The sequence below is a fragment of the Condylura cristata genome, unplaced genomic scaffold (assembly GCF_000260355.1).
Source record: "Condylura cristata isolate star-nosed mole 26May11 unplaced genomic scaffold, ConCri1.0 scaffold00001, whole genome shotgun sequence".
NCBI lineage: Eukaryota > Metazoa > Chordata > Mammalia > Eulipotyphla > Talpidae > Condylura > Condylura cristata.
The window spans coordinates 53,258,871-53,286,379 of NW_004567102.1; the positions used below are offsets into that span (position 1 = coordinate 53,258,871).

At 32.8% G+C, this 27,509-nt stretch overlaps 1 protein-coding gene across 2 annotated transcripts in view; it reads right to left on the minus strand.

The window, feature by feature from the left end:
• REV3L (REV3-like, polymerase (DNA directed), zeta, catalytic subunit) overlaps positions 1-27,509 on the minus strand; it is a 133,670-nt gene that overhangs the window by 54,515 nt on the left and 51,646 nt on the right. For both annotated transcript variants that reach the window (XM_012722936.1, XM_004673774.2), the window contains 10 exons: positions 26,517-26,706; positions 22,722-22,796; positions 18,122-18,282; positions 13,051-13,147; positions 10,116-10,210; positions 8,937-9,041; positions 7,885-7,969; positions 7,649-7,797; positions 4,521-4,640; positions 2,504-2,741 (listed from right to left, as the gene is read on the minus strand). In XM_012722936.1, the coding sequence (XP_012578390.1) occupies positions 2,504-2,741; positions 4,521-4,640; positions 7,649-7,797; positions 7,885-7,969; positions 8,937-9,041; positions 10,116-10,210; positions 13,051-13,147; positions 18,122-18,282; positions 22,722-22,796; positions 26,517-26,706 (1,315 nt within the window). The remainder of the gene's footprint in view (positions 1-2,503; positions 2,742-4,520; positions 4,641-7,648; positions 7,798-7,884; positions 7,970-8,936; positions 9,042-10,115; positions 10,211-13,050; positions 13,148-18,121; positions 18,283-22,721; positions 22,797-26,516; positions 26,707-27,509) is intronic.

A 27,509-nucleotide genomic window follows, 5' to 3' on the forward strand; every position in this document is an offset into this window, starting at 1 on the left:
AAAAAAAAATACCTGAAAATTGTAACTTTAAAAAGAAAGCAGACTTATTTGGCCTTAGTATTATGTTCTACAGAAAAAGTTACTGTAAATAGAACATAATTCCTGCATGTGAGCTGGGAGACATCAATCATTCCTGTATTACTACTATTTTTACTACTACTCCATAATATAGGTCCACAATATTTTCATTATAATATCCAATTGTGTTAATCATGTGTTTTTCTGTATTCTCCCCTTTATCCTATCCTTAGGATATATAAATATAACAGAGCTTGGGTGAGGACAGAGTACTTTCTAAAAATGTGACAGAGTGGCATATTTTGAGAAGCTGATAATCATATCATAAATTGGGAGAAAAAAACACAAAAAGATGAGCAAAAGGGTGCTCAGATCAAGACTGAAAGAAAATAATAGAAATCAGAAAAGGACTAGGAAGTAGTAAAGGTATTTCTTCAATTCAAAAGTAGCCATAAAGTAGTGCTACTAAGAAATTCAAATGAGCTGTGAGCCCAGATGGATACTCTAGTTAGGTTTTATTGCAATGACTTATATTTTTCCACTAGATTCCAGCTTGATAGTTTTCTTCTACCTAGATGGGCAAACTTCCTTTCTGTCCATACAAGGTCATCCAGTCAACTTTCTACTGAGTGCAAAAAGTGTTAAATGTAACAGACCAATGCAATATCTGCTTTTATATTCACAATGTTAGGGTTCACTGTCTTACACAGTAACCTTTACCTTTGTTAATGGCCTTAACTGTTAGTCATTTTCTTCCTGTATTCCATACATTATTTATTTCAACTTCTACACATAATTCCTGCTTTTGTCCTTTGTAGACACATGCAGGTCTCTACCAGTTTTCATGTAATTAACAACCTTTAAAATTTCTGAAGGTATTTAGCATCTGTCCCTTAATTACTCTCTAATTAGATCTTTCAATTATTCTTTAAAAGGGTCAGGTTCACAGATCTAATTTTCTTCCTCTTTCCCCTTTCCTTTACTTTTTCAATAGCCTTAATAGGCACTCAGGGAAATGATAACCAATATACAAGTAGAATTAAATGACTCCTTTTATAGATATTCTACTTCTATTACGTGCTATTATATATTTATAAATGTTAAAATTTGTTTTCCTAAGGTTAACCCGGGCAAGGTTTTCACACAGAATTGGTCCAGTCAATAAACACACATCGTAGGTTAATTATAGGTAAACAATGCCTATTATTTTAAATCATAACATACCAGAAAGAACAAGATAGTGACTTATTAACATATATCTGGATATCTTATGAAGGTATAAGTCCAACTTCAGTGTCATACAGTCATGCATCACTTAATAATGATTCACTCAAAAATGGCACATACAGTACAAAGCCAAAGTGTGTGTCTGGCTATACCAATTAGGGTCAGGTAATTATACTGTATAACATTCACACAATGATGAGACTGCCGAATAACACATTTTAGAATATATTTCCATTACTAAGCAATGCATGATTGTATTTGATTTGATTGTATTTGACCATTATCTGTTTGATGTTAAGGCTTAGTAATCAACTGTCTCCACAGCCTTTGTTCCCTTCCACCACCCCTTTGTTTTGAATTTTCATCATCTTTTATTTGGAATACCACAGCTTATGATTTAACTGGTCTCCTTCCAGACCTACTCCCTTAAAATAGTGATAATTATAATGTCTGCTCACACATATTATATATGTGTGTGTGTGTGTGTGTGTGTGTGTGTATATAGATATATGGTGGATATGTAATGACATGATACATAAGTATATATGTAAACATATCTCCAGTTTCTCAATACTATAATAATAATGGGAATAATTATCATTTCCTGAATCTTTATAATGTACTATCTTTTGATAGGAACATCTAAAATGAATAGACTATTAAAATAGTACATTCATTCTATTAGTTTCTATCCCAATCAAGTTTGGGTATCCTTGTATAAGGATGTGATTACCTACCTGTTGGTATTCCATTCCTCCTCCAACTCTGAGACTGCTTGAATATTTCCAACCCAGTTAGAATACCAGTGCCTGCTTCAGAAAGGCACTTATTCATTTTTTGAGTCCCTTAGTTTAACTAGATTTAGAAGCTCTTCTTTATTTTCAAGCTGACTCTACAACTGCTGTTCTAACCCAGAACAGTTAAATTCTCAGAGGCCATTTTATATTCCCAAGTTTTGGGATAAGAAGGCATTCCATTTTTATCCATTTATCACCTACTCATCTTAATATTGCATGTGTAAATAGATCATTTACAAGAATAACGTTTCTCTTTTTAATTTAGCATAGTCTTATTTCTCTTGGAATATGAAGTTTATGCCCCATGTAAAACAAACCACTACTTAATAGGGATTAAAAGAAAGTGATCTTAATTTATAAAGTATTTTATATTATGAATAATAAAGAAATAATTTCTTATTAAGTAACAGTGATAATGACAAAAGGAAGTTATAAAAATAACAGAAATAGCTATAAGTTACCTCGTTTTGGCACAATGTTCTTCAATATTGCTATCCCATCTCTGAGACATCACCAAACTGAGTTCCATTTCTTCTTTTTCAATCTGTGGTTCATTTTCTTCATCATCACTATTTTGGGGATTTTTAGTATTTCCAAAGGGATGACATGGTGGTGGAATTTTAATTCTTTCTCCCTGATATCCATCATTTTCCAAACCAGCAAGAAGGTGTACCAATGCCTCATCAGGACTACTGTCTACTATAAAACAAGTGAGACATCACCAACAAATAAGTTTTCTAAATAATTCAACAATTAAGAGTAATTATAAAATAACAATGACATCACAAAAACGAGCATACCCTGAAAGAATACAGCTGGTCCCAAAACTTATGGTCAAAGTATGACCTGCATTAGAATGATTTTGTCCTCATTGAAAAAGAAAATTCCTGGGCCCTCCAGCACTAAGAAGCTAAAGCCACTTCAGCATGAGTTTGACCCCCGCCCCAGAGGTGATACACATGGCACGGCAGACCTCTCCTGACAGCCCACAGCTCCCCTCAGCAGTGTACTTCATCAGTCTGCCTGTTTTGCACCCCACTCTGTCTGTCTGGTGAATGCTCTCACTGACCCTGCACCTCTGGCTTGTACCCCAGTTCTGTATGCATAAATAAATAAATCTTTAAAAAAAAAAAGAAAATTCCCATGCCTCAGTCCATGTCCACTGCATCAGAACTTCTGGGGTTGGGTCCAAGAATTAGCATTTTAGAACAAGTTGCCATGGTCTTATTGAAGAATTAAGTTTGCAAATTACTAAACCAAACATAGTCACAAGTACTCAAAATAAAGTATATAATAAATACATAGTATTTTTATATACTGTACATAGTATTTTTATATACTGTAGCATATATATTATTACATTTACATATTTATGTAATAAAGATACACAAAATAGCTATGAATTTATTGTGTACATTTACATTATAAATTAAAGCTAAGGAAATTCCTTAAAAACTACACACATGAACACCTTCTGATTCATATTAGCTTTTTTAGCTCATAGGTAAAAATACCCATAGTTAAGAAACATAAGAAAGCTTTTAAAAGTCAGTGGTTCATGACATTATTTTAAAAGCACTAGGTTGTTAAAATCAAAGATAATAACAAGCTTTAGCAAGGATGTTAAAAAATTGGGAACTCTCTATACTGTCAGATTATAATATGGGAAGTCACTTTGGAAAAAAATTTAGCAATTCCTCAAAATTAAATTCTGAAGAAAAACTTAGCACATAACCCAGCAATTCTAGTCCTTCCTGATTTATAATATCCAAGAGAACATATATCTACACAAAGAAATCTGTACACAAGTAATATAAAGCATTATTTGTAGTAGCCCAAAAAGTAGAATCAAAATATCCATCACAAATGGGTATATCCACATGACAAAATATTCCTTAGCAATAAAAAATAATTAAGGATTGAAACAACACTTTTCACAATGAAATTTTAAGCGTATTTCTTAAAAAGATGTCAGTAAGTTAGACTAAATTATTGACGTGAAATCAATGATCTATGACACTAATGAGAATACATTTAGGAAAATTGCAAAGACAATCAGAAATAACTGTTATGTTCCACATTAAATCAAAATTAATGGCTAAAAAAGAGAATTGTCCAGGAAAATTTTTGATGTCCACCAACAATCAATTAATCATGGTGTTTTATTAATGAACTATGAAAGAAGTTTAATTCAAAATGAATGCATTTCCCCCTTAAGGCAAAATGATTTTATTCCAGACAAAATGAAGTTAAAACAAAAAGGTAATCACTTCCTTTCACAATCTTTTTAAAAACTTTATAGAAAACAAAAATTGAAGCTATTTCATTTAATGCAATGAAGTTATCCTTACAGATATTTACAGGTATTCAACTTTAACCTTTTCCATTAAAAGAAAACAAAAAACAAAAACTAAAACCACAAAAACTAAAAACACTTTTGTAAAATACTGAAAATATACGGTTAACACTGTTACTTACAGAAAGCTGGTGACTCACTCAGTCTTTGGGTCAAAGGCTGAAAAGTCTGACTATTCTCCATGAGGTTCAAAATTGCTTCTTCATTAATAAGTGCTTCTCCTACTTTGAGTCCAACTTGACCTTAAGATGACAAAGAATATAAACATATAAAAGCAATGATCAAAAACTAAAATATACTATTTAGAATGTGTGTACATCAGAAAGTATGACGATATAAGCCTATTTAAAAATTGAAGTGATATGGGGCCCTCCCTGCTGGTGCAACTGCTTAAAACGCAGCACTTTGAAGCTATCAGCAGCCACTGTAGCACTAGTTCGATTCCTGGTAGAGGAGGTGATCCACATGGCACAGCACACCTCTCCTAACCCAACTGCTACTCTCCTCCTCAGCAGTATATTTCAGTTTATCTGCCTGTTATCCCCACTCTGTCTCTGGTGAATACTGTCACCCCCGCCCCCACACACACACCTTTGGCCTTTACCCCAGTTCTTGTATGCATAAATAAATCTTTAAAACAAATCAAAGTGATATGGCAAATGAAAATTAATAGAACAATAGTCACAAAAGTATATAAACAATCGATCACATAGATTAAAAAAAAGCCATGAATTTGTGATCACCAAATAATTTTAGCTTTTCAATGCTACCTAGTTTATACAGGTAAAATACTGACAAAAATCACTGCTAGAGTTGCTGGGTTATGTGTACATTGTACACATATTGTACATTAAAATATACAAAGGGAAAAGACAAACTTTTATTTGAATAATAAAATTACTCTCTAATTTTAAAACTACAAATAAACTTATTTTTCAGAACACTTTCAATTCATGGTCTAAAAATATAAGGCTTTCAACATGTGACTTAGATACAGGGTGTAATGTAAAAAGGGGTTAAATAATTTCAAGAACAGAGATAAAATAAATCTCATAGTCTAGTTAAGGGAGAGGCAGAAAATAAAAAATACATAGTAGTGGGGGGGAAGAGACTAGGAAATAAGTAACAGAGTTAACTGGAAAGCAATTTTATTTTTCTGCATCTGGTATTTAATCAGACATCAAACTAAGTGCTTTCAACAGTTTCTAAGAGTTAAGAGTTTCAGCAAGAAAGATTTATGATATATCCCACCACACATATGAACAAACAAAAAACTGAAATACAGCTCATCTGAAAGCAAAAGATAATTGAGAGATCAGTAAAAATAAAAGTTGACTCTGAAAATAAATAGAAAAGGTTGGCAGAAATAATCAAAAAAGAGAAAAAAAGAAACAAATCAATTATGTTAAAAATGAAGTGGAAAGTGCCAAAGATAGCAAGAGATGTTAAAAATAATACTATACAACTTTATACCAAAAACTCTTAAGTAAGACAAAGTGAGTAACTTCTTAGGAAAAACACAATATAAAACTTGATTCAAGCTAATAGAAAGCTCGAGAAGAGCTATATAACAACTATGGAAATTGTATTAGTAGTTTAAAACTCAATTTCTTTACCTTTCATCCCTAACACAAAATAATCCATAAAAGAAAAAATTTGGATTATTTTACAGATAAGATCTGTAAATACTGTCAAATCTTTGAGAAACAGATTATACCAGTATAATAAAAAAAATCCTGAGAAGAGAGCTAAGAGGATAAAGTTTAACAATTAAATTAATGGGGCAAATTAAGCATCTTTATTATTAACAAGTTAAAATCTACACAAAATATTGGAAATGTAGATATAGCAATGCTGAGTAAAACATAATACATGTGACAAAGGAGGGTTTGTTTCAGGAGTCCAAGGAGAGTTTAACATTAAAAGAAAATCTAGGGGCCCTCCCTGGTGGCGCAGCGGGTTAAAGCACTGCATTGAGAAGCTAAAGCCACTTCCGCATGAGTTCGATTCCCGCCTGCCCCGGAGGTGACCACATGGTGTGGCAGACCTCTCCTGACCCACCCGCTGCTCCCCTCAGCAGTGTACTTTGTCGATCTGCCTGTTCTGCTCCCCACTCTGTCTCTGGTGAAGCCTCTCACCGCCCCAGCCTCTGGCCTGTACCCCAGTTCTGTATGCATAAATAAATAAATCTTTAAAAAAAAAAAAGAAAATCTAGGGTTGTTTCAATAAACTTGGAAAAAAAAATCGGACAAAATTTAATTACATATCCATTCATGATATTAAAGCCAAACTTCTTAGCAAACAAGAAAGTGAACAGAGATTAGTCCGATTAAAGTTTACATTTCATACTTGGTGAAATAAGAAACATTACCTTTAAGGTTAGGGAAAACCTATTAGTTGTTTTTGCTAAACATTATCCTAGAGCTTCTGGGCAGTGCACTGGAACACTTACAGTGAAAAATTATGATATGCACACATTGGGTCATACCTCTGAACCTAAAGAGCTACATCTCACCTTATTTTCAAAAGTGTAAATAATTCATCCCAATACACGTTTTCTATTTTATCTTCACATACATTTTAGTATATTTCTTAGAGTAGTGAATTACCATTGTATGATTTCATTTATACAATATAGCTAGAAATGGCTAATCTCGAAATAAGGAAGATTAGGAGTTATTTAAATTTGAAATGGGAATAGGTGTGACTAAAAATTGACACAAGGACTCTTTCAGGTTAAGGAAATGTTCTAAAACTGAATTATGGAGATGCCTCCAAAACTGTAAATCTACCACAAGTCACTGAAGTAGTGAACTTCATGTTATGTAATATTTTGAACCTATATTTTATGTGGACAACATATATAAGAAAATATAAAGTTATATGTTGTAACAATTTACACAACTTCAGAATAAAGCTTACCTCTAGAGATGAAGAAAAGGTAAAGGAGTGGGAAATAGAATTTATCCTATGGAATGATTTTTTATGCTTGCAAATGGTGGATTTTATATGTATATGTATGTGTGTATTTATTACATTATCCTTCATTTTTGTACAGTGTATAAAATTTTCCCATGAAATCCACACCACCAATTTACTCATCACTCGTGCACCATCACCAAAGTCCCTTGTGCTCTTCCCACCCCATCCTGATTTGGAAAAAAACTTTAGCCAACTCAATCAAATAAGTGCTAAATATTTTAAAGATGTCTATTTATGGTATTTTTTTGTATTTGTAGAAAAATCTCACCTTTGTTTAATTCTGTATCTTTGTGAACTTCTACCATATTAGCTGGTGTACACTGAAGAATTTCAGGAGACAAAACTTCAGAGTGCAATGTTAACTCAGCAGAGAATTCCTGGGATCCATCACTGTAGTCCACAGATCCTGACAATGTTCTGCTTAATTAAAACATATCCTTTATAACATACTAGATAACAAAATAATAAAATTAGTTCTGAGATCTGTAATAAATAACCACTTACACAGAGAAATCATTCTGTTTGAGAATTTCCTGAAGTCTCTTCTGAAATTTTTTTTCACTTTCTGTTGCTGGCACAAACCTGCGATCTTTGAATTTTAAAAGTGCATTAAAAAATGTAGACAGCAAAGGAATGAAATATTTTGTCTTCCTAAAATAGTTTTTTAAATGGTAGCAATTTCCTATCATTTTCTTGATATGTACATGTATCAAGATATATAGATACATACACACACACATATATAACGTCACCTAAAATTATATCATAAAATCAAACAAGACAAATGGCTATTGCTGAAGTTGTAAAATTAAGCATTTATAATCACTTTAAGATCAAGCTCTAAAATTGTACCCAAATCTAAAACATAAAAATAGCATTTTCTATCTACAAGTATATCACACATCTTGAACCTAGAAATTTTTCCCTAATAGTTCTATTTACATGAAAATTTAACATTTAAAGTATATAAACTACAGTAAGCTACTACTATATATCAAATTGTCTTTGAATTATGCCTGTTATTCTTTGTCTTTATTTTTTAATGTTTGCATGGCATTTATTTAAGACCCCTCAAATTATTTTTGAATGTAACAGGTTTTGATAACAAATAAATGGAATATTTTCTTCCCAGTTTTATAAGGTGTGAGGATTTGGGGGCAATATTTCACAGATTATAGTTTCAAAGCTAAATAAACAGTGTTTCTAAATCGAGGCTCATAATCTCCTGTGCATTTTCTATGGCTCGTTTTAAAATACAGAAGGCTAGAAGATACTAGAGAATGAAAAGAAAGCAAAAAGGCAACAAGATACAGTGCAAAACAAAGGATAATAAAGATACCAATTTCTTATAGGGAGTGAGACAATGAGAGACATTTGGAAAACAGTTGTAGAGATAAAAGTTAGTAGATTCAGAGTGGTAACATATGACAAATACATTAAAAATTTAAAGGTAATTTGAAAGTAAAATATAATGTGAAAAGTAAAGAGTCAAGGACTTAAAACTTTTCTATAAAATATCCAGTTAAAAATATCACAGTACTATTAAGAGTTTATACCTTGTGATTCAGGTTGACTAATTTGAGAAGTTTCATTTCTGATTCTTCTCCTTTGCTTTTCATCTTCCCATATTGCCTGTAGACCGGGATTTCCACCAATTTGAGCTGTAATTGCAACAATAGGTCAATATTACAACAGCCACAGTGAAAAATGCTTGTTTAAAAAAAGTCCAGAGCCGCCCTTGAGGCACAGGGGCTAAGTCTCAGCACTATATCTGCTAAGGCCTGAATCTGATCCCTAACCAGTGAGCTAACCCATAGCATATCTCTCTTGTCTCCCTACTGCTCTCCTTTGCAGTGTATTTCAGTAAATCTGCCTATTCTGCTTCTTGCTCTGCCTCTGGTGAATTGTCTTAACCCTCCCTACCCCACAGCTCTGGCCTATATCCCCAGTTCTTCTTAAGCAAAAAATTACAAATTAAAAAAACACACACCCAAACTTAAAAAAGTTGGCTTTTAAAGAAAAGCACCTACTTTGTGTAATAAAAAGAAACTATCCCTATTTACATTTATGATGTTACTCCTTTTTTATGTTTACTTCTACTGGTTCCCCAAAATCCAGCAGCATGTGAATACAATTCAAATACAGATCTAAGAGTCCCCTCCCTGACATACAATCTAGACATTAAAATATTAAAAGGCAGAGTCTATTAAGTTCTTTTATACTAACTGATTTGTGTGGTGCCACATTTACACTAGATTTTATGCCTATGCAAACATATTCATATTGATGAAATAATAATGGCTATCTTATCAGAGGTAGGGAAGCAATCTTTTGTAACACGTAACATCCTCCTTTTATAGTAACTTACTTTCCCCAATAATGTTTTCTCCCCCATTTTTTCCTACTGCACTTTAATCATCATTAAAAAGATTTATTTATTTTATGCATGTAAGAACTGGGTACAGCAGAGGTTGGGAGAGGAGGTTGAGAATTTACCAAAGAGAGTGGGGAACAGAACAGGCAGATTGACTGAAGTACACTGTGGAGGGGAGCAGTGGATGAGACAGGAAGAGGTCTGCAGCTCCATGTGGGTCACCTCCCTCGCTGGGAATCGAATTTGTGTTGCAGTGGCTATGGTTAGCTTCACAGTGCTGCACCTTTAACCCACCGCACCACCAGCGAGGGCCACTAATCATTAATTTTTTAAATAAAACATTTACTAGGAATATACATACCTTCAATATCTAACCGATTTAAGATATCAGCAGCTACAGCATCAACTTCTAATTCACAGGTACTTTGTGGTTCAACACCTTCCAGTATTAAAGAGCTGTTTTTAAAATATCAAAAATGCAGTAATTATGCAAGAACGAATTCTTTGAAGATTTTTCTTGTTTAGGTGGTACCCAGAAAAGCCAGTGATATCATGTAAGTCATAACTATTCATGACATAATTATTATTATATATGTGTATATAAATAAAAAGCAGGAAGAGAAAAATAAAAAGTCTGTTATACTGACAACTCTACTGAGATCCTTTCCCCATATTCTACTTTGGTTCATTGTATTTTACATATTGGGTTGTAGAAAAAGTCATGGCACATTTTTGTAAAGAAAAGGTAGGAAAAAATACATCATGACTTTTCCAACAACTCAATATAAGGACTGTAAAATGTTTTAGTGTGTGGGTCATAATCAGGACAGAATGGAATAACAGGGATGTATCAAAAATAAGTAAATAAAGACTACATATAAGTGCTCTCACTTCCTTGTCCAAAGGCATCTTTCTCAGCAGTGATAAATGGGTTTTAAAAATAAGGAAGAGAGTATGCAGCAAGAGAAGAGTGGAAGCAAGCAGACTAAAAAATGTATTAATGATGCTGTTCCTCCTGAGCTCAACTACTGCTGAGCTGACAAGTGCTTTGAAATTCTCCTTAACGACAGAATTTAGAAACCACATGAGTTCAACAGTGGGGTCATAGCTAGAAAAAGTGCTGACATCACGAGGTCATTAATTTTTATGAGAACTGCAGAGTTGTTCCCCCAATAAAGTTCTGTGACTCAAATGTTCTGATTTTCATTACAGTCACAAAAAAGATTAGAATCACATTACAGAACTGTGCCTGACTGATAAAACAAATAGATCCAATGTGGATCTCAGTTTATTCATTTCAAAATTCAGCTCTCTTACTAGCATGGACACCAAGTAAAGATAAGCATGATTTCCCTAAGAAGTGGCTGAACACGGTTTCATTAAAATTCCCATTTGAAATTTTTTACAAGGTTTCTATTTTTTTTTTTTTTTAAAGAGATTTGTTTATTTACGCATATAAGAACTGGGGTACAGGCCAGAAGTGCAGGGGGTGAGAAGAGTCACCAGCAACACAGTGGGGAGCAGAACAAGCAGAGTAACTGAAATACAATGTTGAGGGGAGCAGTGGGTAAGATAGGAGAGGTCTGCTTTGCTATGTGGGTCACCTTCCTGGCTGGGGTTGAACTCTGCTGCAGTGGTTGTAGATAGCCTAACAGTGCTGCTCTTTAGTCCCTTGTACCACCACAGAGGATGCCCTATTTGAAATTTTTAAAATATATTTAAATGGAAGCATTAGTAAAACTTCATTTTCCTTTTCCTATCCTTATGGAAATTTTGATGGAACACAGGAATTAATTTGCTTATACCATGGAAATGGAATTCAAATAAATCTGCAAAATTTTGACAAACTCCTAATCAGTGAAACTTTATTTCCATTTTATGACCTAACACTATAAGAATGCTATTATAGAAAGACATCAAATACAAATAGACTTTGATTTTGATTGATCATGGGAAAAAAATTACTCTTCAGAACTCTGAAAGTTAAGGGATCTAGTAAGAAGGTAAAATGCTGGGATCATGTTGATTTGCTGCAACTTTATGAAAATAGAGACCATATCAGAAGCACAAAAAATTGATGTGGTAAAATATATTCTCTCTAATCTTAGCACCATCTCAACATGACTATAAGAACAATCCTGCTGTATCTAAAGAAGGAACCAAAAAATGTGTTTTTACCATAAAATAAGGCAAGTAACTTACTGTCCATATTACTTGTTTTCAAAGTCACATGGTGATATAATACTTTGTCATAAAACAATGTATTTCTATCGTAAATAGTTAGTGGAATTCTTAATTTTAGGTATTAAGAAGTGCAAGTAATTCTGTAAGACAGAAACTGTCAAGTACACAGTGTATTTTAAAGATTAGAAATTAAGTTCTATACAACTATTTTATGACAGTTTATCTTCAAATGAGTAATAAATTCAATTTTTTATCATGAAATAAGTCATTTAAATGCTACCTAGCACTGTTCATTAAAAAAAAAAAGAAATCTGCTTGTGAAGATGACATATGTAGTTTAGAGATGAAAAATAAAACCATCCTGCCAATATCCAACTTATCAACAGTGGGACCAGAAAGTTTGGGAAACACTTTCTGGTAGAAAACAGAAATCCCTGAGTTCTATGTAGATAAAGCTTTTATTGATAGAGATTGGTGCTGATTACGTGTTTTATGTTAAAAAAAAAATTAAACACTGAAATGTCACCATTCTCAAGTCACTTATTTTTCCTGTAAATATTAAGAAATTTGAGGTTATTTTTATTAAAAATAATTTGCCATTTAATTTAGAGGTTCTGATTATGTAATTTTTACTAGACAAGTTATAGGATATCAATTTAGAGTAAAAATGAAGATGAATGTTAGAGAAGTATAAAGATTTACAACCCCTGGTGGCTCAGTGGGTTAAAACACAGAACTATGAAGCTATGCACAGCCACTGCAGCACGAGTTCAATTCCCAGCCAGGGAGATGACCTATAGGGCGTGGCAGACCTCTTATAACCTGTCGGCTGCTCCCCTCAGCAGTGTATTTCAATCAATCTGCCTTTTCTGTTCCCTACTCTATCTCATACCTCTGGCCTGTACCCTACTTCTTGTATGCATAAATAAATCTTTAAAAAATTATATCCAGATTCCTTTTATCAACTAGGTAGTAACACAATAATGTTGAGATTGCTTTTTGATAAATCTAAGATTAAAGAAATAAGATGTTAAGGTTATATTAGAGTGACCACTGGTTTCTGCCTAAAGTAAGATATATATGTTTTCTTTTTATTTACAACATTAACTAACCTTGGTATTTCATCTTCTTCCCACCGAAACAAAGTACCAGTAAGAGAATTTCCTGGTAGCTGGTCCTTGCAAGAACTAGTTGCACGCAATGTATCACCTAGTAACAGAGAGAAAGGTAAAGAAGGTAAAGGAGTTCTATTTTTGACTTGCATATATCATTACCTCCTAAAGTTGCTCAAATTGTGTCCTAAAGATCCGTACACTCATATGATTATATATCTCTACCTATCTATATTTATATAGAATTATGGTTACAAATTAAAAGAGGAAAAAAGAATTTGTAATATATAGCTATGAGAGAGAAATGGATGCAATACATTCATACTAGAATAAGTATTCAGATGTGCTACTGTGGTCAGTAATTTTAAAATCTCTTTAAAAAACAAAGAGTTAAGAATTCTTGGAAATGTTAATTGAATTTCCTAGGCTATTCATTATGAACCTCAAGTAAAATTCTAACAGATAAAATTCAAAATATGCTTTCATACTAATGCCTGAACATAAAAAGATACATAGGGTATATATTCCTGCATCCCAGAAGTAGTGACAGTATAGCGAGTGGAAACCTGTGGCAAATACAATAGGTGTTGGGGAGGAAACTGCTCTTCTTGTTGGTTGTCCCAGTTGCAGAAACTGAGTCCTCTATGGGGTGAAGGGGTTGGTGAAAGGGGAGGTCATACTTTAGAAGCAGTCTCTAAATTTTAGCACCTTTTTTATGATCTTTTGTGGCATTTAAATTTTTAGATTAAAAAACCCTGACTTTCATTTGAATGGCACAGTACACACCCTAACATTTCAGACATTAAGTCCATTATTCTTTCCAGGTAAATTTAATACTTTGATATTACTTGATTAGCTTAGTCACAAAATGGTATAATTAGAATAAGATTGGATTATTAGCAACTTTGCTTTTTAAACAAAACACATGGTCAAAACACATTACTGATTCTAAGAATCTTCAGAAGTTTTTAAAGGTTATGGCTTTATATGGTTAGGGCATTTATATGAAAGATTTACAAGTTGTAAATTACAAAAAATATTTTCTAACAGATACACAAAATTCAAATTTCTAAATTTTTTCACTTTTGATAAAACTACATTATTTACTATATTAATGTTTATAAGAAAATGCTATGATAAATTAAGATATAAAATTTATTTTATCGTACTTACAATGTCCCTGCTTTTGATTTCACAAAAATAAGTTTTATGTTACTTCTGCCTTCAAATTGTAGTTTTCAAATTATGGAAAAAAAAAAATCTAACATTGCTGTAATACTAATTTAACTTTTATAACTAAATTAAGTCTTTTACATATATACTTTTTCTAATTTAAACATTTCTCATTCTTTTCATCTATTCAAAACAAACTTTGGTGAAATTTATATCCTTTTCCTACAAATATCTCTTGGGTATACTCTAGACCTTTTTCCATTTCTCAATCTTGGAACATTCAGCTTGTATTTGACACTTAGAACCAACCTGCTCTCCCCCCATCACACACAACTTTATTTTCTGTTGTAATTTTGTGTTTATAAAAATGTCATAAGGATTGTTTAGAGTTTTTGTGTACTGTTTACCAGGTGTTCTCATTGTCAATGTTTCACATTACCATAGTACATCACCAAAACAAAGAACCTGATACTGTGTATTACAATCGACTAAACTATATTAATTTCAGTCTTCCCACTACTGTTCACTTTCTATTGCAGAATCTAATTAAGGGTACTATATTGCATTTAATTAGGTTATTTCCCAGGCTCCTCTAGTATACTTCTCAGTTTTCCTTGTTTTTCATGGTCTTGTCAGTTTTAAGTACTAATCAGTAATCTGTAGAACATCACCCAACCTGGATTTGTTTGATGTTTTTCTCATGATTGGATTATGGCAACGGGTTTTGAGGAAAGTAGACCACAGAGATAAAGTGTCTTTCTAATTACATCCGATGAGAGTTTCAAAATTCACATGACATTCCTGGAGACTTTTAATGTTCAACACTTAAAGTTAAGGTACAGTACAACATGCTTTTACAGCATATTGAATCAGTCAGGTACCATCATGCAAGTACCATACAGAACAATTCCTGCACCTTACATATTCCCCTGTAAATATGCTTTATTGTCAACACACTGCCAATCCCTGACAAGTACTATTATGTTTTCCATTACTATAGTTTTTTTTTAGAATGTATATGAATGAAATCTCAAGATTTGCAGACTTTTAGCTGTTTCTATTTTTCACTCATTAAAATGATTTACAGAGTTATCAGTGCTATGTGAATGAACAGTTCTATGCTTTTTTATTGATAAGCAGTGGTCCACTGTATGGCGACATAGTTTATCCAGTGTCTTGTTCAGTGGATATCTTGGTTACTTTAAATTTTTAGAAATATGAATACAAGTGCTATAAACCTTTGTACCTAAGTTTTTGGGTGGACATAGTTTTAAATCCCTTTGATAAGCACTGAAGGGTACAGTTACCAGGTCATATGGTAAGCCTATTTTTAACATTATAAGAAACTGCCACAGTGGCTGTACTATTTTGCATTTCTACCAGTAATGAATGCAAGTTGTTGTTCTACTTCCTTAGCAGCAAATTCTGGTAATTGAAAAAAAAAATTTTTTTTAAATAGGTACTCAGTGATGGTTCTTTGTGGTTTTAATTTGCATTTTTGTATGGGTCTGGGCATTTTTTATTTTCGAGCATAAGGACAGCTAATGATTTCAGCACTACTAGTTGAAAAACTATCTTTTCTCCACTGAATTACACTAATTTTATCACAGATAAAATTATTACATTTGTATGGGTGTATATCTTAGTTCCACTGTTATAGTGGTTCCATGTGTTTATCATTTTTGCCAATACCAAGCCTTTTGATTACTATAGCTTTATAGTAAAACATGAAAGGTAAGGTGAATCTTTATATTTTACTCTTTAAATTTTCTAGATTTAGGAAATTTAAACCCAACAACCAAAAAACATGACATAGCCCTTAAAAAGGTAGGGGGAATCCTTGTAGGGGAGAAAGTTAGGTAGTAAATCAAAGATACGTCTCCCCCTGCTTCTCTTTTTATCTCCTCTCCCTCCACCTTTCCTTTGTTTTGTTTCTCTTTATATGGAGAAAAAGGAAAATACTAGGCAGACATCCTACCTCAACATTCACTAGATGATTTCTCTCTTGAGGATCTTAAGGACCAAGGGACAACAATTCACATAATTTCATTTATTGTAGGAATTTTATAGTATTCTAAGATAATGATAAGATTAGAAAAGCAGCATTTATAACTATATACTGTCATCTAAAAGGGAAGTTATCATTACCTAGTAGCATTAGTATGAACAAAAATTTTTTAATGAAAATAACATACATAGAGAACTACAAATGGCAACATACTTAATAAAGATTCTGAATTAAAGTGCTCAAACTGCATTTAAAATTTCAAAATTTACATTCTGTCTAGGTCAGTGTATGTATGTGTACACAAGTATAACTATATATTTCCTAGGTTTTTCTTTACAGAGGAAGCTTTCTTGCATATTCTAAATTGTATACTGAAAATATTACACTTGAAATTTTACTTTAAGGGATAAATTGAGAATTACATAAAGATCCCTCTACAGAGGATTTGTTTTTACCTCTGCTAATCTTAATATATCAGTCAGTCCAACATTCTTCTGATCACGTTTTAGATTTGGGAATTTCCTTTAGTCCTAGGGGATTCAAACTGGGATGAAATGTTCTCAGAAATGTTCTGTTTGTGTTTGAGATCCTATCTTACTACTCTGTAGAGCGTTCCTACCATCTGACTTAAGGTTTGGGTTATTTCTGTTTCTCTTGTCAAGTAAGGCTGTCTCAATTGGAGGTTCTAAATTTCCAAAATTAACAAACTGTTGAGTTGCTTTCAACATTTTTTAGTCACTGTTCCCATCCCCACCTCCCCCCCTAGGAATTCATTAGAAGCATTTACAGATGTTTTTAAAAACTTTACTATATACATTTCAGAATGGGAGTTATACTTCTGCACAGTGATAAATACTATGCTTAATGCAGCCTGCAAATAGCTGTTGGAACAGATATATTACAAGCTTGTTTATTTTTGGACACTACTTCTTTGATGTTCTGTAATCTCTTCGATACATTTAATATCTTTAAAATATCTTACTAATCACTTAAATTATTTCTAGTAGGAGACTGATCTCAATAACATAGTCCACAATTCAGGAAAATAAAAATCTACAATTCTATTGTGTTTCAAGTTGAATATACACATCTTTGTCTTTCTCTTGGATTCTTTCACTTTTACTTAAACAAAATGAAACCAATATTTTTTCTTCAAACCTACTCTTCTTTCTGTCATATCTTTTTTCCTCACTTCACTTTCAAATATCTTGAGACAGAATTTAGTTTTTATGTTTAAGTTTACCAAGAACAGAAATATTTGTACAAGAAATGCTCATATAAAAACAAAATTCTTAATAGCTAAAAGGTTTAACAGTTCAAAATGTCTATAAGTTGATGAGTGGATAAGCACTGTAGTATATCCATAAAACAAAACATTACTTTGCCATAAAAAGGAATGCAATACTGGTAACATGCTACAACTTTGAGGAACAATGAAAGCATTATACTAAGTGAAAACAAATGACATGATTCCATTTACCTAGATGTGCAGAATGGGCAAACATATGAAGAAAGTAAACTGGTGACTGTTTAGGGGTAAGGAGCATGGATGATGCTTGGGAGTATTACTAAAGACTATGAAGTTCAGCATATTGTTAAAAGTGCTGAAAAATCTGCTGAACTTGACTCTTCAGAATACATTAAACTTCAGTGAAATGCCCACCTCAAATGAGTGAATCATATGGTGTGTGAATTTTATGTCACAAAACTAATCCAAAAAATTTCTTTTGATTTTTTCGTGAAAAACATAGATTTTTTCCTGAAAAACTTATGGATTTATTTTAATCTTAAAATTTAGTACTTATTTCCATATGTATGGTATTTCATAAAACATAAATCACGTAATATTTATTTCAAAGCTTTACTTTGAACTTATGAAATTAACCTTACTTTTTCTTCTTGCTTTTCGGAACTTGACAGCAGCCAGATTTATTAAATTCATTCCATATAGATTGTAGTCAATGAAGAGCTGTAGGAGGTAGGGAATATGTGCTTCATGAGGCTGGTAGAATTTATTCATTATGGCTCCACTTTGCAAAAGTTCACATATCCTAAGTTAGAAAAAAAAGTCATCATAAAATTGTTTCTTAAAATTAACTGAAGCAATAATACTAATACACAGAACAAAACACACATAACATAAAAGTTTTATTTTAATTGTACTGAAATAAAAGTTCCAGGCTCTGAAAGAAATACTTCATGGATCATGGATGAAACATATTTTGACTTTTAAAACCAATTTAATACTAACAATATTGAAAAAGCCAAACTGAAAAAAAAAAGTTTTTTAAATGAGTCTTTTAAAAATTTGGAAAAACTTCTGAAACTACAAAAATTCTTAAAAACAGAAAAAGTAATATCATTAAATCTCACTATAAAGAGATATTATTAAAAACTTTTGAAACTACAAAAATTCTTAAAAATAGAAAAAGTAATATCATTAAATCTCACTATAAAGTGATATTACCATATCAATATTTTTCTTTTCAGAGTTGGTTTGTCTTCATGATGGACAAAACAACTTGCACTTATAAATAGGATTAGGGCTATTCAGAAGATGTACATGAAACTATAGAAAGGACTAGTCAGACAGAGGTGCAGAGAATTTCTGCAAAGCCTTCTTGAAAGAAAAAAAAGGAAACATAAATTATTAACTGGAGATAGTTTTTCACTGAAAATTATTTCATGCAAATAAAACTGCATACTTGAGACAATGTGGCTTATCTGGGAACTAAAGCTACAGAGTAAGGCCTTGTGACAGAGACTAAAGAGGTAAGGAGAAGTCAAATTAGGCAGACACTATTAAGACATTTAAAACAGGTGGTAGAATATGCTTGAAAAGCAAACAGCAGTGAATACAATGACCAGGTTACACAGAGAATGCACAAGACCAGAGACATAGTGAGAAGGCTACTGTGGAAAAACAGATCATAACAATTTTAACAAGGAAAGATCATGAAAATGTGTTAATTCAGGTGACATAGAAGGAATATACCTAGATTTCTTGATTTTGCAGCTAGCTGGGATTACTGCATTTATTGAAATAAGAAGATGAGAAGAAAGTAGGTCTGCCTGTTTTTGGTTTTTTTTTTAGTGAAGGAGAATATAAATTCAGTTTTAGACATAATGAAGTTTAGGTACAATGGGATATTCAGATAGATGTTTATGAAAATACTAGAAATGAATGATAATGAAGCTGGAAATAATTTTGTTAATAAAACCAAGAGGCATTTAACATAATTTTGAGTACTATATATAGCCACTGTGTTATGTTTTATGTGCTCCATTTTAGATAGCTTCATTATAAACCTATGATACTATTAGTGCCATTTATAAATGGAGAAACTGAGTCTTAGATTTTAAAAGTTGTCCAAAATCACACAAACAGTGTAAGAGCTAAAATTCAAATCATATTCTGACATATGAACCCTCTTGACTATAGTGCCATTCTATTTATCCAGTAAATTATTTGACATATTCATCAGGAGCTCTTGAGGGAAATTTAAGGTACTGATGTAAATTTGAAAGTCAAATGCATAAAAATTAATGACAGCAAAACTATGGGGCTAGATAAGGATACAGAGTGAGGAAAAGAGGATGAAAGCAAAAGCCTAATTGAGAAACATGAACAACCACAGATGTTAAAAGAGGAATAAACAAAATGGCATAAATATGAGTAAGAGGTACAAGGGAAATAAGAGGATGTTCTTATTAAAGAAATCAACATTTGGATTTATTTTAAGCAACTGTAGCCACTGATGTAAGGACCAAAAAAAAAAAAAAAAGTGTTGATTGGATTTAACAACATGGATGTTATTAACAAAAGCAGTTTCTATAGAATGTTAGGGGTAGTAGTAGTTGTGGGGTATTAATTAAAATGAGAGGTTAAGAAACGGCACACACAAAGTATACCTAAATCTTTTCAGGAGAATGATTATGAGTATCTACAGTAAAGAAAGCAAATCACATCTTAGTATTAATATGAAAATATTTTGATTACGGACAGCACCTGAAAAGGTTTCAGAACACTTTGACAACCACTATTCTAAACTGAAGATTTCTATTTTCTCTATGAAATAGGAGGCAAGGTCTCAAGAAAGGCTGAATATTGAGTAAGAGTAGACAATGATAAACAGAATTAATGAATAAGGCAGGCAGGACAGGACCCAGATGAAACTGAAGACCACAAATTTATAGAAGAACCTACCTGATATTTGTTTACATATATTGAAGAAATCAGAAGTCAAAATTTAGTAGAGAAAAAGTAAATGAATTAATTCAGAACTCGACTCATTTGGCAGAAAAAGGAATTTAGAAGATGAGTGAATTTCAGATGGAAAGGTAAAAAATTGCAGGACTGTATGCAAGGAAGCAGCCACAGTGGGCTACAGAATTTGACTCTAGAAAAGGTAAGAGTGGTAATAATGAATGGACAGAGTTAAAAAGACAGACAAAGGTTCTTATTAGAGACATAAAAAGTTCAATTGTATGACGTATAAATTATAACTCAAGTATTTGTTTAAGTGAAAAAAAAACAGAAGTTTGTAGTGAGAAAACCAAGAAGTTTGTATTTAGAGGTAGGAGAAGTTCCAAAGGAGCTTTTTAAAAAGAACAGAAGTAAAGATCACAGGAGATGAACAAGTAGAGGAATAATATGCATTTGTTCACTCATTAATTCCACAAAGTTATTAACTAGTATAGGCCAGACTATTGTATGGTGAGCAGACAAAAACCTTTCCCTTTGCATACTTACATTTCAGTCTGAGATATTTATGTGAAATTTTAAAAAATAGTATATGTGCTTTTGTGTACATACATATATATAAAAAAGAGAAGGCAAACTCTTAAGAGTGATTTACTGCTCCTAGGAAAGAGGCTTAAGGTCAAGAAGCTGCAATTTCAGATTTTACACATATGCTAATACCAACATTTTACACAATATTTTTAATGTGTCAAGCACAATTTTTAGTAATTTACAGATATTAACACACTTGACCTTCAGAACAAGGTATAGTAATATCAACTTTATTTGTAGATGTGGCAGTTAAGACACAGATTAAAAACCCAGCTAGTAAGTAGCAGTCAGATTCTGTATGCAGACAATCTGATTTAAGAGGGTAGAGTCTCAGGGTGCATTAATTAAATACTGTAACACAAATCATTCATGCCTAAAGGTATAGTTTAAAAAATTTTAAATCTTTTACAGAACCCTGTTCTTTCCTTCACTGTATGCGTCACAATTTTTTATTATATATTCAGGTTGGTTACTATCTGCTTTCCCTACTAGACTGTTAGCTCCCTGAGAGCAGGAATGTTGTTTACCCAGAAAATTTCATAGTGCATCAAATAATTTAGGCATTTAAAAGTGTTTACTTAAAATGAATGAGAGCTCCACCAATAAATCATAATTTTAGGCAGGCAATGGTATAAACTAATAATGCAATTTAAAAGGAAGCTATTAGAAATAGTTTAAAAGAACTTGACTGCTATAGTCACAAGGAAGAAAAATAGATATCTATACTTCAAGTAGAATTATAATATATAGTTCATAAATGATTTATGTAAATTTTATTCATGTTTCCCCCTCTAGCACAACAAGAGGATGAGAAAGGGAAAATGGGTGAAGTTTATTATCTTACTACTGTATGTGCATGAGAGGATAAGCATCCTTAACTGGATCCTCAAGGAAACATGACTTGAGAAAATCTAGTATAGGAAATGACCATTGTTGGTACATATTCTGAGAAACTGTTTTCAGCACCCTACATAATGAAAGGTGATTTCACGGTAGAGTTAGGAATACGATATAAAAAAAGTAATTTTTAGTGGCTACTCAGATAGTAGAACTGGTCACTGGGATTAGGGATATTCAGTTAAGTAACTCAGCCGCACTTCTCAGTCTCAAAATTCAGATGGAGAATTATCTAAAATTTGTATATACCAGAGGTTCCTTTTGAAACCTAGAACCCATTGGTAGAGTGGATATTTTGAAAAGATTAACACTTAGCTATTCTCCAAGGTTACATTTATCCTGGTCATCACACAGAAGGAAAGCCTTTTCTTGAATCGTGAAGAATTAGGGAAGCCTTCTTTAAATGTGCATGTTCCATTTTCAGTAACTTGGACTCCCGGATGATTGAGAGAATAAGCGATAGATAGACTTATTGAGAGAAGGGATGAAAAAACAACCAAACCTAGGACATAAAATTTCACTAACATTTAATAAGGAATTAGAAGGATTCAGAGTACTAAAAAGACCTCCAGCTTTGGCTTCACTCTACACATTTCTCTTTCGTTTGAAACTAAAGAGCAAATTTTATTTAGTGTAAACATTTGGTCTAGGCAGCAGGAATTAAGATCATAGAAAGAAGGCAGCCATCATCTCTTCTATCTAAATCTAAGACAGAAAATAAGTAGGCCTTTCTTCAATACTTTTTATTATTAAAATACCTAAATGACATTCTTATTTTGGTTTCACTTATTGTTGTACCTTTTCACCATTGCAGGATTGTAAAGATAGATCTTCATAAAGTGTCTTTCCTTCTCATGATAACCATAAAACGGCCTGAAATAAAAAGATATTTCCAATTATTTTTATAATTCAGAGATGAAAAGGTGCAATTTACTGCCCTAATGAAACTTAGGTGACCTAATTCAACTTTAATTAAATTTAATATTACAAACAATATCATCAAAAAACCCAGACCTTTTAATTAGACCTACCCCACATTAACAGAAGTACTAAAATATGATTACATGTTTTAAAAAGCTGAAAAATACCATTTTCAAAAAATTAGGGACAAAAAAGCAACATATTTAGACTTTAATTTTAATTCACATAATGATTCTGTTTTAAAAAGTAGCTCTTTCCCACAGTACTGCAAGCGAGCTGCAGCCGCTTCAGAGCAAGTTTGATCCCTGCCTCAGAGGTGACCCACATGGCGTGGCAGACTCTCCTGACCTGCCTGCTACTCCCCTGCTACTCCCCTGCTACTTCATCAATCTCCTGTTCTGCTCCCCACTTTCTCTGGTGAAGTTTCTCACCACCCCTGAACCTCTGGGTTGTACCCCCAGTTCTGTACGCATCTTTCAAAGAAAAAAAAAAAAGTAGCTCTTTTCTCTTTATTCTATACATGTATGAGAAAAGCAGAGACCATTTAAGCATCTATTCCCAATTCCCACTTTTTCTATCAAAAACTAAAGTTCTTCACATCAACAAAGCCCTTTAATTAACAATATTTATATCACTTTATTTTTATTAAGTCCATTAAGTAGAAACATTTTACACACTGTATATATGTATGTGTGTATATGTATATATAGTATTTTTTTCCCTTAGGCATCGCCTCCTAGGTAATGCACAAATTTGTGGATAGTAAGAACCCTAAGAACACTGGGTTTTTTTTTTGTTTGTTTGTTTTTACATATACAAGCCTGTGATAGAGTTTAATTTATAAACTGGGCACAGCAAGAAATTAACAATAGAATATGACAATGATCTATGATAAAATGTGAATATGGTCCCTCTTTCTCACAAACTTATTGTACAAAATACTTTCAGACCACATTTGACCATAGGTACCTCAAGTCATAAAAGCAAATCCATGACAACGGGAAACTATTACCAAATAAAACGTCAACATCATCCAATAGGTTCTTGGAAACTGTGACTTTTAAGTGAGACCTATAATAACTAGGTGTTGAATAATGCCATTTAATACAATGTTTGCTAGGATTTTTTTCTCATTGACTAAAATGATGTTCCTGGAGGACCTTGTGTACACATCAGAAATTTCAGCAATTGATATGTCTTTAACATACATCCAAAACCAAATGAAGTCTATAAACTCCATAGAGACAGGAATTTGAGAGATTTAAAAAGAATATGACTCTACTAAAGGACTCAAATTACACTGAAGCTGGGTTTTTCTCAAGAAATTGGCTGGAATGGAGAAAAAGAAAGGCAAGAAATCAAATGGTGAAAAAAAAGACAAGTGAATGCAAAAAAAGAAACTTCAACACAAGATAAAGTAATTTGGGTTATCATATTGTTTCATTTCAGGAGAAATTGAAACTACATCAGTATCTCTGATACATGGACTAACATTTTTAATATGACAAAGATAATTTTTTTCTTATGGAGCTTACACATGCTCATGGTTTGAACACACAGAAAAAAACAAAACATTTAAAATAATTGCAAATCATATTAAATGCTTACAGAAATAAAGAATGGGTGGGATACAGCATAATTTTAGGTAAAAATTCAGGGAAAATATCTCTAAAGATGTGAAGGACTTGAAAGACTGGAGAAGTATAGAAGACTCATGTAAAGAAAACTGCATAGGGGCAAAGAACTTGGCACATCAAAGAAGCTGTAAGAAGACCAGTGTTTCTGTATGGAGCACAGTGAACAAAGTTATCAGAAGTAGGAAGGGGTCAAATCACATAGTTTGTGATTAGATGTTTACATTTCATTCTATGAACAATATGAACCACTCAAGAATTTTGAAAGGATCCAGTGTACATGATAAGAAAAGTACTTCTGCTGCTCTGGAATAAGACTAGAGGAAAGGAATTCAATTAAAAGGATACTGTCATGGTCTAGATTCAGGTGGAATAAGTGGAGAAATTTAAGATCTACCCTTAAAATTTCACAAAGAAATCTCAAACTCAGAATGTTGCAGTCTGAGCATCAACTCTCTTTCCTACCATCCTGCTCTAACTATGCCTTATAGCCTTCTCAGTGGTATGTTAAAAAAGCTACAGTAATCTTTGAGTCCTTTCTCACAACCCTCTTCCAATCAGAGAGCAACTTTATTGATCCAACCCTCAGAATAGATCTAGAAGCTGACTGCTTTGCATTACTCCTCTGGGACTATCTTAGTTCAAGTCACCATTGTTATTTTTTATCCAAATTAATGAAACAGAGTCCTACTTCTTTCCCTATTTCTACCTTTATCCTCTTACAATTTATTTTTCAGAGTTGCTAAAGTAATCCTTTCAAGTTTAAGTTAGATCATATGGAGGTTCAAAATCATGTAAGAACACAGAGTAAAAGCAAAGTCCTTTGAATATCCCACTGCAGTAATCTCAAACTTTAGCATTCATCCGAATCATCAGAAGGGCTTATTAAAGGCAAACTGCTGGGTCCCACCAGCAGTTTCTGACTCATTAATTTGAAGTAGGACATAAAAATGTACTAGGGCCAATATCCTAGGTGTATTAGTACAATTGCTCTGAAAAGTAGGTGCCAAAATGTGCCAGAAAGTTATTAGGGGAAACATCACAGAGAGAAAAGAAGGGGCCCAGAAGAGGCTATGCCAACCACCAGACTTAGATAACATAGGTCTGACTCCAAGTGAAGGAGAAAGGGATTGAGGAAAGAACAATGGAACGGTCTACTATTACAGTGTTCAGAAATGCTGGTGAGTTCTCAGGTGCCTCTCAGGAATGGGCCTGCATTGGTGTCCTTGTCATGCTTAGACCTGAGTGAGGAGGAGCCATGAAAAGCAGTTTTAGTTCCTACAGGGTGATGGATTAGATTGCAGTCTAACAGCGGGGGTTATTGTTCAATTTTGCATTCTGTATTTGGGATTCTGAGAGGCATTCTTGTGACTATAGAACCAGGCAAATCTTGGAACCCAATGGTATGGAAAAACCACAATTTGTGAACTTTCCTCCTTGTATAGCCTTATAACTGCATTTTGTCCTACTCTCCTTTAGTACTTTCACTCCAGCCATCTGCTTTCCATGATGTTCTTATTCCCTCACCGTTAAGTCTTTGCTCAAATGTCATTTAATCTTTTCAGTGGAAACTTCCTGACTATCCTCTAATAAAACTGCCACCAATCCACTTCCCCATCTCACACTACTGATTCTTCTCCACATTTTTTCTTCTATAATACTAATATCAGATAATAAGCAAAATAAATGCATGTCATAACACAACTATAGACTATTTTATGTTTTCCACTACCAAAGTGTAGCCTCAACAAGGGAAGGTCTTTGTTTTGTTCATCAAAAATTGCACTGAACAGTGTCTAGTATAATACGGAATACTCAAGAAATATTTGCTAAATGAACTGCATAAACATCTAAAGTTTGGGAAGGAAAGAAATAGGAAAAGTCAAAACTAAAATCACTGCAATGAAATTTTACTTTCAAAAGTTACAGTGAGAAACTGACCCAGTTTAGAGGTAAAATTCAAATATGTACTTGAATTTTCTTTGAACAGCAGTTGAAATGCAAATGCAAATTTAAAAAGATGTTATCATATACTTACATTCCTGATACTAATGACACTTTGAACACATGATGAGCAGTAGAAGTTGGATTGCCTAAAGCCACATTTAGTGCTCTGTCGATACTGAATGCCATCTGAGAAAGATAGCTTTCTGGCTGCTGTCCATAACCATCGTATGGCACATAGAGGTAAGGAAAGATGCCATGTAGATGAAGACATGTCTTCTGACCTAAAATGTAACACATTGGAAAATTTAGTCTTGAGATCCATTTAAAATTTTAATATTACAAAGTTCAGAATGCAAGTCACTTACATTTTTAAAGAAAACACAACTTATGTACGTTAAAGTTTGAAGAAAATTAGTCCATTCACTGTTAAAGCCACTTAGATTATATTTTATTTTACAAGAGAACATTTACAAGCATTGTATAAACAAAAATTTTATAGTGTGGTTTAAATAGTCAAGTTGGTAAAGATGTTTGAATATTTTGCCTTCATAACCTGATTAGTGTTTGCATGTCACTGAAAGGCCCTGTAATATCACTTGCAGCACATTATTAAGAAGCCTACAAAAATTCATCAAAAGTTTACTAAATAAATCAGTGAATGTGTCCTTGGTGTAAATGTTTTCAAACAAGAGAATACCCTAAGACAAAGACAGTTCTGAGAGAAAGAGTAAAAGCAGTGGAGTTTTGTTATGTGAGTTGAGGGTAGAGTTGAGCAGAGAGAAGATAAAAATGAAATTTGCTTTAGGAAAAAACAAAAAACAAAAGTAAATTCCTATGGATTATCTATAATGGATTTGTAATTGCATCTCTAAATGGGAGTCAAAGTAAGAGAGAGGGAAAAAAAAAAAACCCACATTCTTCCCAGGAAAAGAGCAGAAGGGATAAATAGTGCTGATTTGCCAACAACTAGCTACTATCCTGATAAAGCAGTATGCATAAGAAGCCACAAAAGTATGCTACAGAAACAGTCACATATCCATGACAAGGTTAAATAACAATAAAGCAACAATAAACAGATGCATCG